Genomic DNA, 16,135 nt, shown 5'->3' on the forward strand with positions numbered 1-16,135 from the left:
GTTTTTATTTTCAATGACTTAGGCATATGTGTAGTTCCTCTTCCTTATAAAGCAAAAAATACAAAGATTACTTAGAAAATAAAGCCTATTCTGATTTCTGATGAAATATCTTATTAAAAAGGGACTTGTCTGTTCACATTTGAATTTATGTAGTGAAATTTCATTTTAGCAAATTAATGGGGAATGTTAGTTGGATTTATTCACAGATTTTATTTATATACAAAATCATTAAGGTACAGATACACCGAGAAAATATAAATTGACCGAGAAGATTCATCTGTGAGGTGTAATTGAAATGTTTATTCTGTTGTAGACTGCTTGTATCTTTAGAATTATGTGTTTGGTTATATTAACTATGCACACTTCTTTCTTCTGACATTTTCATAGTTCAGCTAATCATAACCACATGATGGCACTACTCCAGCAGTTGCTCCATAGTGACTCATTGTCACCATCTTGGAGGGACATCATCGTGTCACTGGTCTGCCAGGTTGTTCAGACAGTGCGACCTGATGTCAAGAACCAGGATGATGATATGGATATTCGTCAATTTGTACACATTAAAAAGGTGAGCTCTGCTAATACTCTGCCTATGCTAGGAATCAGTGAGGCAGGCCTGGTAGCATTTGTGACTTAATGGAAATGTAAAAAGAGTCATTACCCTGAGGGTTGCTGAGTGTGGGAAGTTTGGTGTCTGCTCTGTTAGCAGTGCACTTAGGGGTCATGAGGGCCACTCAGAGGAAGTGAGAGGTGGACAGAAGGTGTGAGTTGGGTGGATAATCCCCCAAAATAGTTTCTCCTTTCTTGCTTCCTCTTCTTAAGAAATCAGTTATGAGAAAATCTTGTTTCAGATTACTGTCACCATTCTGAGGAAAACAGTGGGTAATTAATTTAATTAGATAGTAATGGAATACTTTGTATTTTTTACTATGATATTTAAAATAATAGTTTTAATTGCCAAAGCAACTAATTTATTCAATCAGTGAGTATAAGAAAATTGGGAGTAGGATGATAATCATGCTGAGATGCCATTAATCATTGGTTGATAGGAAGATTTATATCCTGGAATTTCTTGTCTTTATTTGGATGTATAGTAGAAAATGTTAGCACCATCTGGCTGGATACTAAGGATTTATCACTTAATTTTATTGTTTTTTTTTTAATTTTAATTATTCCATCAGATCCCAGGTGGAAAGAAATTTGATTCTGTGGTTGTCAATGGCTTTGTTTGTACCAAGAACATTGCACATAAAAAGGTAATGTGATTTAGTTCAACAGTGAAATTCAGTGAACTGTGGCTCTGTGCTCTGTTAACTAGTCTTTCTGAAACATGGAAAAAAAGAATAAGACATTGAGGGGCAACTAGTAATGTTTGTCACAGGGGTGAAAGTTTGGAGGTTTCTTGGAAGGTCCCTGTTTTAGTCAGCCTTTTCGCTGCTCTGACTAAAGGACCCAACTAGAACAACTGTAGAGGAGGAAAAGTTTATTTTAGGGCTCTCAATTTCAGAGGTCTTAGTCCATAGAAGACTGCTCCATTCCTGGGAGGGGGCCGCTCCAGGTGAGGCAGGACATCATGGCATAAGAGTGTGGCAGAGGGAAACAGCTCATGATTTGATCAGGAATCAGAGAGAGAATCCATTTGCAATATACAAATATATAACCCATAGTTACACCCCCAGTGTGACTCCAGTTCCTCCAGCCATATCCCATCTGCCTCTAGCCACCATTCAGTTAATCCCATTAGGGATTAATTCACTGATTAGTTTAATGTTATAACCCAATCATATCTCCTCCAAACCTTCTTGCATTGTCTCACATGTGATCTTTTGGGGGACACCTCGTATCCAAACCATAACAGTCCCCCAGAGCTGTTGATGAATGAACTGGAATTTGGATAATAGGCATTCACCAGATGGAAGAAGGAGGCTCAGGCTTCCATAGAGGAAGGTTTCAGGTTTCCCTAGGGATACTAAAATCTGAGGGTACTCAAACCTCTCATATAAAATGGTGTAGTATTTGCATACTTTGAATTATCTCTGTATTACTTATAATAGCTAGTACAATGTAAACACTAGATTAATAGTTGCTGTACTGTATATTTAGGGAATAGTGACAAGAAAAAAAATCTGCATATTTAGTTAGGTACAGTCCTCCTGCCCATGAATATTTTCTGTCTATGATTGGTTGAATCCATGGATGTGGACCTTGTAGATACAGAGGGCTTCAACTGTAAGGCATTTTACCTCTAGAGAATTGTTAGTGCTCAAAGATAAGTAAAAGTTGCCTGAATTCAGTATAATTTTTCAGCAGTGGTCCAAAGTTAGTATTTACATATAGACACTTATTAAAGCGGCACATTACCTTTTAAAGTAGTGCTTTAAATCAGATTAAGTGGGGTGTTTTGGTGGTTGTTATTGAATTAAGAGGTCAGTGTGTCATGCTGTTTTCAGGAACTGAAGAAAACCATGTGTAACTGTGGTAGAAATGTATGCATGAGTGACCAACTTGTCCTACTGACCATATTTAGAGAATCTTTAATTTGCTAAAAGAACCTTGAATATAGTTCCCCAGCTAGTGAGTCACTGTTCTCAGTACTGTTTGGGGTCTCTAAGATGGGTTAGTCTGAAATCTTGATTAGAGAACTCAGTCCCTTTTGCCTGTGACTTTAGTTGCAAGATTGGCCAGACTCTGTTTTTGGACATGCTTGAAGACTTTCTCTATGAACTTCATGTTACCCAGTTCAGTTTGCCAACTCGTGATTGTTTAGAAATTTATTTCAGTATAAATGTTCAGGAGGCATTTTAATTCTTTTCTTCCTTTTCTATCTTGAATTAAATATGCTTTCAAATTTGCTGCTCTCTGAGTTTTTAAGATAGCCTATCTGTAAGACCCATTCCTACCTCTTCTTACAACATTAGGGGGAAAAAGCTAGATTATAGAGGAATGGATTCAATTAGTGTTTCAAAAGAGTAAATTTTTTTTAAGAATTTTTCATTGATCAGAAAAGATTACTTGTTTTTAAAAAAATGAAAGAATAACCCAGAAGAATTAAATTAATACTGATATAATGAGATATTTTAAATTATCGGGAATTAGGAACCATGTGAACTTAATTATTAAAGAAGGTCTGTAAAGTGCAAACCTTTAACAGCTTTAACAGTCTGTTCTTTTTTTCTAGATGAATTCTTGTATTAAAAACCCCAAGATTCTTCTGTTAAAGTGTTCCATTGAGTATCTCTACAGAGAAGAAACTAAGTTTACTTGCATTGATCCTATTGTGCTTCAGGTAAGCACTCACTACTGAAAGTGGTAATTTGAAGGAATGGCTATGTACAATGATGTTTATCTCAATTATTTTGAAAGGAAACTTGTTGCTCTTGTTTTATTTAAAATTTAGTTATAGAAGACACTTCTATGAATTAAACTTTATAAATAGCTTACCAAAATCTTTGTCACTCATTATTTTTAAAGATTCAGAATGTTAAAGGGAAATGTACATGACTGGGAATTTATGGAAGAAAAAATGAAAATCCAAATATTGCTTGCCCTGGACCATTGATTTACTGAGAGAGTTTCACCAACTTTTCAGATCTCTAAAAGACTTTCCAGTTTGTAATACAGTCACTTTTACTAAAACACATTTCTAGAACATAGCTTGTACGTAGTTAGAAACTTGGGGAATAGTGTCAGTTGGAAGCTGCTGATTCTGGGGCTGTTCCTAAATATGGGGTTCCAGAATAGCGGAGTCAGATTATAGCCCTCATTTTGGCTGCCACAAAAACAAGAAGTCTCTCAGCTCTATTTTAAGAAATTGAAAGTGAGCATCTGTTGGCAGGACTCTCTCCCCAGCAAGGTGCACCTTCCAGCTCTGGGTGGCTTCTTGGTAGCTCTGCTGCTCTGAGCTCCATTTCCATTTGTACTGCTATAGTTTTGTGCATTTAAAATTTCTCTTGAGGCAGCCTCCAGCCATGCTGAACAGTGTACCTGGTCTTTCCAAGTTCTCTGTTATGGTTCCAATTAGTGATTTTGTTATTGCTGTTGCATAGGTTTTAAGTCTTCTGCCCCAACTCTTTTCTCCCATAAATACTATTGTAGTTTGTGGTCATTCAAAATGGAAAGTTTTTACCAATGTAAATATAATACTACAGGGAAACATTTATATTCAATTCAAGAAACATAGGAAAAGCTTTTTTTTTTTTTAATTGATTGTTCCAAACATTACAGAGCTCTTGATAAATCATCTTTCATACATTTGACTCCATTGGGTTTTGAACTCCCATTTCTACCCCAAATACAGATAGCAGAATCACATCTGTAACATACTCACATTTTTACCTAATGGCATATTAGTGACTGTTGTAATCTGCTACCTTTCCTATCCCCTACTATTCCCCCTCCCCTCCCCTCCCACCTTCCCTCTCTGCCTCCTCTGCTGTTGTTCAATTCTCATTCTTTTATTCCCCCTCCCCCTTGACCATCATAACCTCTTATACTTTTGTGTATCATTGAAGGTCTTCTACCATTTGCATATCCTTTCCCTTCTCTCTCCCTTTCTCTCCCCCCATTCGTCTTTGTTTACTGTTAGTCTTTTCCTCATGCTCTCCTTCCTGTTCTGTTCTTAGTTGCTCTCTTTATATCAAAGAAGACATTTGGCATTTGTTTTTAGGGCTTGGCCAGCTTCACTTAGCATAATCTGCTCTAATGCCATCCATTTCCCTGCAAATTCTATGATTTTGTCATTTCTTAGTGCTGCATAATACTCCATTGTATATAGATGCCACATTTTTTTTATCCATTCATCTATTGAAGGGCATCTAGGTTGGTTCCACAGTCTAGCTATTGTGAATTGTGCCGCTATAATCATTGATGTGGCCGTATCCCTATAGTGCGCTCTTTTAAGGTCCTCAGGGAATAGTCCAAGAAGGGCGATAGCTGGGTCAAATGGTGGATCCATTCCCAGCTTTCCCAGGAATCTCCATACTGCTTTCCAAATTGGCCTCACCATTTTGCAGTCCCACCAGCAGTGTACAAGTGTACCCTTTTCCCCACATCCTCGCCAACACTTATTGTTGTTTGACTTCATAATGGCTGCCAATCTTACTGGAGTGAGATGGTATCTTAGGGTGGTTTTGATTTGCATTTCTCTGATTGCTAATGTCAGGTCCTTGGCCCATTTTTTGATTGGATTATTTGTTATCTTATTGTTTAATTTTTTGAGTTCTTTGTACATTCTGGATATTAGAGCTCTATCTGATGTGTGGGGGGTAAAAATTTTTTCCCAGGATGTAGGCTCTCTATTTACCTCTTTTATTGTTTCTCTTGCTGAGAAAAAACTTTTTAGTTTAAGTAAGTCCCATTTGTTTATTCTTGTTGTTAACTCTTGGGCTATGGGAGTCCTATTAAGGAATTTGGACCCCGACCCCACAATATGTAGATCGGAACCAACTTTTTCTTCTATCAGACGCAGTGTCTCTGGTTTGATATCTAGCTCCTTGATCCATTTTGAGTTAACTTTTGTGGCTGGCGAGAGAAAGGGATTCAATTTCATTTTGTTGCATATGGATTTCCAATTTTCCCAGCACCATTTGTTGAAGATGCTATCCTTCCTCCATTGCATGCTTTTAGCCCCTTTATCAAATATAAGATAGTTGTAGTTTTGTGGATTGGTTACTGTGTCCTCTATTCTGTACTATTGGTCCACCCGCCTGTTTTGGTACCAGTACCATGCTGTTTTTGTTACTATTGCTCTGTAGTATAGTTTGAAGTCTGGTATCGCTATAACGCCTGATTCACACTTCCTGCTTAGCATTGTTTTTGCTATTCTGGGTCTTTTATTATTCCATATGAATTTCATGATTGTTTATCTATTTCTACAAGAAATGCCGTAGGGATTTTGATTGGCATTGCATTGAACTTATAGAGAACTTTTGGTAATATCGCCATTTTGATGATGTTAATTCTGCCTATCCATGAACAAGGTATATTTTTCCATCTTCTAAGGTCTTCTTCTATCTCTCTCTTTAGGGTTTTGTAGTTTTCATTGTATAAGTCTTTCACCTCTTTTATTAGGTTAATTCCCAAGTATTTTATTTTTTGGGGGGATATTGTGAATGGAGTAGTTGTCCTCATTTCCATTTCAGAGGATTTGTCGCTGATATACAGGAATGCATTTGATTTATGCGTGTTGATCTTATATCCTGCCACTTTGCTGAATTCATTTATTAGCTCTAATAGTTTCTTTGTAGACCCTTTTGGGTCTGCTAGGTATAGAATCATGTCATCTGCAAATAGTGATAATTTAAGTTCTTCTTTTCCTATTTTTATGCCTTTAATTTCTTTCGTCTGTCTAATTGCTCTGGCCAGTGTTTCGAGGACTATGTTGAACAGAAGTGGTGAGAGAGGGCATCCCTGTCTTGTACCAGATCTTAGAGGGAATGCCTTCAATTTTTCTCCATTCAGAATGATGCTGGCTTGTGGCTTATCATAGATTGCTTTTACAATGTTGAGGTATGATCCTGTTATCCCTAATTTTTCTAGAGTTTTGAACATAAAGGGATGCTATACTTTGTCAATGCTTTTTCTGCATCTATCAAGATGATCATATGATTCTTATTTTTAAGTCTATTGATGTGGTGAATAACATTTATTGATTTCCGTATATTGAACCAGCCTTGCATCCCAGGGATGAATCCTACTTGATCATGGTGTATAATTTTTTTGATATGTTTTTGAATCCGATTCGCCAGAATTTTATTGAGGATTTTTGCGTCTAGGTTCATTAGAGATATTGGTCTGTAGTTTTCTTTCTTTGAAGTATCTTTGTCTGGTTTAGGCATCAGGGTGATGTTGGCCTCGTAGAATGTATTTGGAAGTTCTCCCTCTTTTTCTATTTCCTGAAATAGCTTGAAAAGTATTGGTGTTAGTTCCTCTTTAAAGGTTTTGTAAAACTCTGCTGTATACCCATCCGGTCCTGGGCTTTTCTTAGTTGGTAGTCTTTTGATGGTTTCTTCTATTTCCTCTATTGTTATTGGTCTGTTTAGGTTGTCTATATCCTCCTGACTCAATCTGTGCAGATCATAAGACTTAAGAAATTTATCTATGCCTTCACTATCTTCTATTTTATTGGAGTATAAGGATTCAAAATAATTTCTGATTATCTTCTGTATTTCTGAAGTGTCTGTTGTGATATTGCCTTTTTCATCCCGTATGCTAGTAATTTGGGTTCTCTCTCTTCTTCTCTTCGTTAGCATGGCTAAGGGTCTGTCGATTTTATTTATTTTTTCAAAGAACCAACTTTTAGTTTTGTCAATTTTTTCAATTGTTTCTTTTGTTTCGATTTCATTAATTTCAGCTCTGATTTTAATTATTTCTTGCCTTCTACTTCTTTTGCTGTTGTTTTGCTCTTCTTTTTCTAGGATTTTGAGATGAAGTATGAGATCATTTATTTGTTGGTTTTTTCTTTTTTTAAGGAATAAACTCCAAGCAATCAAATTTCCTCTTAGAACTGCTTTCAATGTGTCCCATAGATTCCGATATGTTGTATCTGTGTTTTCATTTAACTCTAAGAAGTTTTTAATTTCCTCCTTGATGTCTTCTAAAACCCATTGATCATTCAGTAACGTATTGTTCATTCTCCAAGTGATGCTTGATTTTTCCTTCCTTCTTTTATCATTGATTTTCAGTTTCATTCCATTATGATCAGATAAGATGCATGGTATTATCTCTACTCCTTTATATTGTCTAAGAGTTGCCCTGTGACATAATATATGGTCTATTTTTGAGAAGCTTCCATGTGCTGCTCAGAAAAAAGTGTAACTACTTGATGTTGGGTGGTATAGTCTATATATGTCAATTAAGTCTAGGTTGTTAATTGTGTTATTGAGTTCTATAGTTTCCTTATTTAACTTTTGTTTGGAAGATCTGTCCAGTGGTGAGAGAGGTGTGTTGAAGTCTCCCATGATAATTGTATGGTGGTCTATTAGACTCTTGAACTTGAGAATCGAGTTTGCTTGATGAACATAGCTGCACCATTATTTGGGGCATATATATTTATGATTGTTATGTCTTGTTGGTGTATGGTTCCCTTGAGCAGTATGAAGTGTCCTTCTTTATCCTTTTTGATTAACTTTGGCTTGAAATCTATTTTATTAGATATGAGTATGGACACTCCTGCTTGTTTCTGCAGTCCATATGAGTGATATGATTTTTCCCAACCTTTTACCTTCAGTCTATGTATATCTTTTCCTATCAGATGCGTCTCCTGTAGGCAGCATATTGTTGGGTCTTGTTTTGTGATCCATTCTCCTAGCCTGTGTCTCTTAATTGGTGAGTTTAAGCCATTAACATTTAGGGTTATTATTGAGATATGGTTTGTTCTTCCAGCCATATTTGTTTATTAATGTTACTAAACCTGATTTGTTTTCCTCTTTGATTACTTTCCCTCCTTTACTGTCCTACCTCCCACTGTTGGTTTTCAATGTTATTTTCCATTTCCTCTTCTTATAATGTTTTGCCAAGGATTTTTTGAAGAGATGGTTTTCTAGCTGCGAATTCTTTTAACTTTTGTTTATCGTGGAAGGTTTTAATTTCATCTTCCATCCTGAAGCTTATTTTCGCCGGATACACAATTCTTGGTTGGAACCCATTTTCTTTCAGTGTTTGAAATATGTTATTCCAGGATCTTCTAGCTTTCAGAGTCTGTGTTGAGAGATCAGCTGTTATCCTGATTGGTTTACCCCTAAATGTAATCTGCTTCCTTTCTCTTGTAGCTTTTAAAATTCTCTCCTTATTCTGTATGTTGGACATCTTCATTATAATGTGTTTAGGTGTGGATCTCTTATGATTTTGCACATTTGGCGTCCTGTAGGCTTCTAGGATTTGGGATTCTGTCTCATTCTTCAAGTCTGGGAAGTTTTCTCGTATTATTTCACTGAATAGATTGTTTATTCCTTTGGTTTGGAGCTCTGTGCCTTCTTGTATCCCAATGACTCTTAAGTTTGGTCTTTTAATATTATCCCATAATTCCTGGATGTTCTGCTCATGGTTTCTTAGCAGACTTGCTGAGCTGTCTATGTTCTTTTCAAGTTGAAATACTTTGTCTTCATTGTCTGATGTTCTATCTTCTAAGTGATCTACTCTGCTGGTAGTATTCTCAATTGAGTTTTTAAGTTGGTTTATTGCTTCCTGCATTTCTAGGATTTCTATTTGTTTGTTTTTTATTACCTCTATCTCCCTGTGAAATTGATCTTTTACTTCCTGGATTTGTTTATGTGGTTCCTTGTCAATGTGATCTTTCATTGTCTGATTTTGCTGTCTCATGTCTTCCTTGAGACTCCAGATCATCTGAAGCATGTATATCCTGAACTCTTTATCTGACATTCCATCTGTTGCAGCTATTACCTCTTCTAAAGTTGAGTTGACCTGCATTGCTTGTGGTCCTTTCTTTCCTTGTCTTTTCATACTGCTCGCGTTTCTTTCTGCTTGGTGAAACTGTTGTGTTTTTGAAATTTACCCCCTATTTATTTATATTGCTCTTGTATAGTTAGGAAGTCTCCTTTGCAGGGTGGGTAGTGCCTGTGCTCCTCCTCTAATTAGGGTGGTCTGTTTACCACGCTGTTCACTCGCAGGTCTGCCCCCCCTGTGGGCGCGGGTGGCGGCTCTGCTCTGCCCCCACTCCAATTGTGGTGACGTAACTACCACGCCCTGGGGTCGTTGGTCCTGATCCGGATGTGGGTGGCGGCTCTGCTCGGTCCACACTCCAATTGGTGTGACGTGTCTACCACGCTGGCAGGCCTCTAGGCCAGTGGGTCACAGTTCTGCACAGCCCCCACTCCCAATGGGGGTACCTGACTACCTCTCCAACGGGTCGCTGAGCCCCCTCTGGACCCGGGCGGCGGCCCTGCTCCACCCCCACTCCAACCAGAGTGACGTGACTGCTTCGGTGCTGTGTGTCCACCACGCTGGCAGGCTACCGGGCCTGTCTTGCCAGTGGGTCGCAGGTCTGCCTACCCTGCAGGCTCAGACGGCAGCTCTGCACAGCTTCCACTCCAAATGAAGTTACTTGGCTACCGCGCCGTGGGGTCGCTGGTCCTATTCTAGGCGTGGGCAGCTACTCTCTTCGGCCCCAGCTGCAGTTGGGGTGTCGTGATACCACGCCGTAGGGTCACTTGGCCTGCTCTGGGCGCAGGCGGCAGCTCCACTCTGCCCCCCCCCGGCCCTCACGGCACCCAGCAGGATCCGGACCGAGAAGCAGTCACCGCCGGTTCCCCAGCCCTGGGCCAAAGCAGCTTCGGGAGCCAGAACCCGGTCTCTCCGATCCCGATGCACTCTCCGCTGGGAGCTGGCTCCAAGGAGCGACCCCCATGGGTTCCCTAGCCCCAGGCCAAAACTGTTCCAGGAGTCAGAACCCAGTCGCCCCAAGCTCAGCGCACGCTCCTCCACAGGCAGTCTCCGCAGGTTCCCCAGCCCTGGGCCAAGTTAGCCCCGGGAACCAGAATCCGGCCACTCAGAGCCCGGCGCACACCTTGCCAGGAACGAGCCACCAGGAGTATTCTCCACAGGTTCACCAGTCCCGAGCCTGAGCAATTTGTCTGCGAGACACAGGCAAATACCAGCCTGAAATCACCTGTTCCGTAGCTGAATGAGATGAGATCAGTAGAAAACAGGGATGATTACATCATCTCTCCAAGATGGCGGCTGCTGACCTCCTCCGTGGTCTGACCTGTGTTGGGAACCGAACTGGACCGCTTCTCTCCTCTGTCTCAAAGCCGGAACTCAGCATTAAGCGCTGCCATTGTACCACTGGTGGGAGCCCCCTGAATCCGTATCGCTGCACCCCCGCTTCGGCACCTCGCCGCTTCCCAGCGCGCGCCGCAGACCCCAGCCGTGGGGTGATCGCCGATCAGGCTATGCAACCCTCCGTGCAGAGAAATCGAGTTCCCGTAGCCGAACCTCGCGAGATGGAAGTCTGTCCACTAGATTCTGGAGCACCTCAATTTCACTGGAAATTCCCAACAAGATAGCCTTCAGCCGTTTCACCTCGTCTTTCTCCCGCTCAGTGACGTGGCGCACTGGGGTGATTCACTCCTTTCGCCGCCATCTTCCCTCCCTTCTATAAAAATTTTATACTTCATCTGTTTTGTTAGTACTCCATTCTTTCAGTCCTGTTAACAAACTAAAGTCTTTTCATGTTAGAGAGGTGAGCTCTGGACAAATATGTAGTTAAGAAACATGGGTTGATTCAGATAACAGAAAGTGTCTTATCTTTTCATCAATGCTTTTAAACATAGTTTAATGATACCTCTAACATTTCAGTTTGGAATTGATGGATAGAAAGTACCAGCTGATATGATTTTTTTTCCCCTCCTTCCTCCCTCTCAATTCCAGTAATGAAATTAGTAATCAAAGAAGCCTAAAGGTAGATAGTCAGAAAAAGGAACATACAAGGGCAAGAAGATAATTAGGCTGTGATATTATATTGTCTTTGCAAGGCCAAACACACTAGGTCTGATGGTTTGCTATGTTCCCCTTTGTGTCTACCTCTTCTTACTCTTTTCTAGCTGAGCTTGGATCAGACCCCCCTTTTAAATGCTGTTTCAGGTACACTTACAGTAGTTGATTGGAGTTGGGTGAATACCGCAGTCTTGGCTGGGCACAAAATCACCAGCTACTCACAGCTTTGTAGATTCAAATAGCAATTCTTTATTCCTGAACTCACACTGGCCCTCTACAAACACATTCTGGGAAATTCAGGTTCTGCCCGAAAAATTCACGTACTCCACCAGGCTTTTAATCCCAAAAAACGTTCTGAATTCCACAAGAACTCAATGGGAACTCAGGCAGCTGGATATGCCCTATTCCCAGCAGGAATAACCTTAAACCTGGAACTGCCCTAAACCCAGATTGTCCTAAATCGGGAACGCCCTAAACCAAGGAGCGGGATACTTCCTAAAACCTGCAGGATACACCCTAAACCTGGATCCACCCTGGTCCTCCAGCAGGGTCACCTTTCTCAAACATACATGCAATGTCACAGCGAATGTCCAAGGAAGTCCATTTCCACGAGTCCTTCCTCTAAGCAACATGGGGTACGGTGGCAAGGAAATTTCGATGCGTCATTCCTACTTGGCAATGGCCCTCAGCAGGTGAATAGGAAATTTATTTGTCATTCCTGTAGGAGAGGCAAAATATTTTTGAAAAATCAACTTATTTTAATTATGCTTTATTGGAGCTTCATAAATAACATTAAATGCTATTAAATTATAAATTAATAAGCAGAATAGAAAATTAATACATTTCACAAAAGACATTCCATTTTGTTAATAATGGGAGATTTTGAAAATATATACAATAATGGAATTTCTCCTGAAATTCTTTTAAGCATAATCGATGGTTCAGAATGATGAATGAAATTCTTGATTGGGTGTGAATTAATTTGGTTACTGATTTATTGTGATAAAAACCATTTAGGTGTCCTAATATTTTAATATATCCTGATCTTAAATTGTATGAGGTATAAGGCTAAAAGGACCATACCTCCTAACAGGCAGGTTCATTAAAGGGAATAAACAATAAGCTCTTGCATTTTTGGTCGCTGTGAACATTATTATAGTCTTGCTCAGAAAATACTTTGGACATATGGAATAGGAGTGGCAAGCTTGCTCAGTTTCAGTTGTCTGCCATCTGGAGCCCAGAAGTTTTATGAAGTAGTTAATGAATTGTTTTGTCTTAATTCTGGTTGTTGTTTTCAATGTTCATTTGCTTTGAAATCAAACGTTTGTTATTAAATCATATTAAGCATTAGTTTTAGATCTCTGTAGCTATTCAGGGTGGAATATGATCAGTTGGGAGATTGGAATTAGGAAAGTAGCTGAAATAGCGTCTGTTTGCGAGTCATTTATTCTGATATCTAGAAAAAGGGTGACTTTTGTTGGTTTCAAAAAAGAGGATTATAATCGTATTAAAAAAATTCAGTAAGTGGGAGCTGTGAGGTTAGAGTTTGGTTGGTCTTGCTGTAGTTTTTTTTAAACTCTGAGAGCTAATTAAATGTATTAGTACTTATGGATAATGATGGACTAAAAATCTTTCAAAGTAAAATTAGTTAGAGATGGTAGTTTCTCCTAATTTTTTTTCAGCACAAATAATATAGTTCAGAATGATTAATGAAATTCTTGGTTGTTTGAATTAATTTGGTTATAGATTTATTTGTGGAATAAAAATATTTAGGTTTAAAGCAATTTTAATTGTCAAATTATCCTGATATTTTAATATGTCCAGATCTTGAATTGTAACAGGCATAATATTTCTGATTTATCTTACTTAGGAAAGGGAATTCTTGAAGAATTATGTCCAGCGAATAGTTGATGTTCGACCTACATTAGTTCTGGTTGAGAAAACTGTGTCTCGGATTGCCCAGGACATGTTACTGGAACATGGCATTACTTTGGTCATTAACGTAAAGTCAGTGAGTTCTTATTTTTTCATTTTTATGTCACTTAAATCCATAGCTTTTCACTTTATATTTGTGCATGGTAGGTCTACAGTTATCTTTATTTCTTTGCTGCACCGTAGAAGACATGGTAGGTATTTCATTACTAAGACTGAAGAATCTCAGATTAGAAGAAAATCTGCTTGATTATATGACACTTACTAAAAGTTTAATTAGCAAGTATTTGTTGGTCCTTTATTTTGTTTGGGGGAATTGTACAGCAGTAAAAATGTTCTCTCCTTTGAAAAGATTACCCTCTGCAGAATAGAGGCCAATTCTAGGGAGTTTTTCTTTCTTTTCCTCCACAGTAGCTTGTGATAATGCATGATACTCAAATGCATTTTGATAATATTATTAGTATGGGTATTGTATTTTAGTGGGCATGTTTTAATTACTTAGCAACTCAGTGTAGACTTAACTCTGACTATTGTTTATAATGTTCATTTGCTTTGAATTCTAGAATAAAAAACTGATTTTAATTATTAAAATTAAGGAAATTCACTATGAGGTTCACATCCCCATTACTTTTCCAGGTTAAATTCACTAAGGTTTTTATTTTTTTCTAATTTTGTAATACAGTGTTTTTCTCTTGTAGCAAGTTTTAGAACGAATCAGTCGGATGACCCAGGGTGATTTAGTGATGTCAATGGACCAGCTACTCACAAAACCACACTTGGGCACTTGTCACAAATTTTATATGCAGATATTTCAGTTGCCTAATGGTGAGTGATCTTTGGCATAGATTCACTTGAGATTGGGGATTTCAGAGATTTAATGAACTCCTTAGTACTGCAGCATTTAGTTAGTAGGAAATATCAAGCAGTAGTGGTTAAGTGAGTGTAGGCAACTGTAGTCTTATTCTTGGAAGGGTGGTTTTTGTTTTTAAGACATTAAGGTAGTGAATTAATTCTGTTGGGACTTCTGGATTATCACCTAAACCTTCTTAACTTTTTGTTTGTTTATTTGTAGAACAAACCAAAACACTGATGTTTTTTGAAGGCTGCCCACAGCACTTAGGCTGTACAATCAAGCTCAGAGGAGGCTCTGATTATGAGCTGGCTCGAGTCAAGGAGATCCTAATATTTATGATCTGTGTAGCCTATCATTCTCAACTAGAAATCTCCTTCCTCATGGATGAATTTGCTATGCCTCCCACATTAATGCAAAGTCCTTCATTCCATTCTCTGATTGAGGGACAGGAGGAAGATGGGGCTGTGCAGGAGCAGTATAGCAGAACCTCCCTTCCCCGGGATCCTGACTACCCTCCTGAGTTTCTGCCCTCTGATGATAACACTTTGCTGGAATCCAGGATTATGTTTGAGAAGGGTGAGCAGGAAAATAAAAGTATTCCACAGACTGTTGCCTCTTTGAAGCATCAAGAGTATGCCACCTCTGCTTGCCCAGCTGGTGTCCCCTGTGCCCTTTTCCATTTGGTACCAGAATCATTGTTGCCACTTCATGTGGACGAACAGGATGCTGTCAGCAATCAACAGCCAGAGATTTTGCAGCAAATAGATGAGCAAGATCCCAAAAGCCAGATGAGAACCTTTAGAGACCCTCTACAGGATGACACTGGATTATATGTTACTGAGGAAGTTACCCCCTCTGAAGATAAACGAAAGACTTATTCTTTGGCCTTTAAACAAGAGTTAAAAGATGTGATCCTTTGTATCTCCCCAGTAATCACATTCCGGGAACCTTTCCTTTTAACTGAGAAGGGCATGAGATGCTCTACTCGAGATTATTTTCCAGAGCAGATTTACTGGTCTCCTCTTCTCAATAAAGAATTCAAAGAAATGGAGAGCAGGAGGAAGAAACAGCTGCTCAGGGATCTCTCTGGGTTTCAGGGCATAAATGGAAGTATTCAGGCCAAGTCGATTCAAGTCTTGCCCTCACATGAGCTAGTGAGCACTAGGATTGCTGAGCATCTGGGTGATAGCCAGAGCTTGGGTAGAATGCTGGCTGATTATCGAGCCAGAGGAGGAAGAATTCAGTCAAAACATTCGGACCCTTTTGCTCACTCAAAGGATGCATCTGGTACTGCCAGTGGCAAATCAGGAAGCAAAATTGAGAGTGATGAAGAGAGAGGGCTGATTCCAGGTGATGCTTTGTGGTCCACAAAGGTAAGCCACGGCACTGGCTTTACACTTTCCATTGTTATCTAGCTATGAAAGTGATCTTTTTCTTTTTGTTTTCTAGAAAGAAAGATTTGTTTATGGGCACATTACTAATAATGGTAGTAATTAATGAAGAAATCTACTTTAAGATGAGAAAATGCAATTGCTTAATAAAAAAAGACATTCAGATTCATTCCTTATCAAGGAAATGCTAAATAGTATTGGTGTTAAACAATTTTTTATTTGTGAGACTGGCAAAAAGATCCACGATTAATGAGGGTATGGAAAAAACAACTTGCATAAATTTCTATACACTTCTATAAATTTCTTGAAAGTGATAGGGAGGTATCTTAATGTATGGGTACATTTATATGCCTTTGACCCAGTCTTCCTACTTTTTATAATCTATTGCTGAAGAACCAATTAAATCTGTTTGTATAAGGATGCTTGCATTTGGTAAGAATATATGTACTAGGATATTTATTGAAGCAATGTGTTTAGTTGTTTGTAGTGAAAACAACTAAATGATTTG

General features: G+C 38.9%; 1 protein-coding gene across 14 annotated transcripts in view; it reads left to right on the forward strand.

Annotated features, from left to right (window-relative positions):
* Pikfyve (phosphoinositide kinase, FYVE-type zinc finger containing) overlaps positions 1 to 16,135 on the forward strand; it is an 84,168-nt gene that overhangs the window by 38,293 nt on the left and 29,740 nt on the right. For all 14 annotated transcript variants that reach the window (XM_078017918.1, XM_078017917.1, XM_078017927.1 and 11 more), the window contains 6 exons: positions 388 to 568; positions 1,182 to 1,256; positions 3,179 to 3,286; positions 13,322 to 13,462; positions 14,082 to 14,208; positions 14,456 to 15,609. In XM_078017918.1, coding sequence (XP_077874044.1) covers positions 388 to 568; positions 1,182 to 1,256; positions 3,179 to 3,286; positions 13,322 to 13,462; positions 14,082 to 14,208; positions 14,456 to 15,609 — 1,786 coding nt within the window. The remainder of the gene's footprint in view (positions 1 to 387; positions 569 to 1,181; positions 1,257 to 3,178; positions 3,287 to 13,321; positions 13,463 to 14,081; positions 14,209 to 14,455; positions 15,610 to 16,135) is intronic.

The sequence above is a fragment of the Ictidomys tridecemlineatus genome, chromosome 7 (assembly GCF_052094955.1).
Source record: "Ictidomys tridecemlineatus isolate mIctTri1 chromosome 7, mIctTri1.hap1, whole genome shotgun sequence".
Classification (NCBI taxonomy): Eukaryota; Metazoa; Chordata; class Mammalia; order Rodentia; family Sciuridae; genus Ictidomys; species Ictidomys tridecemlineatus.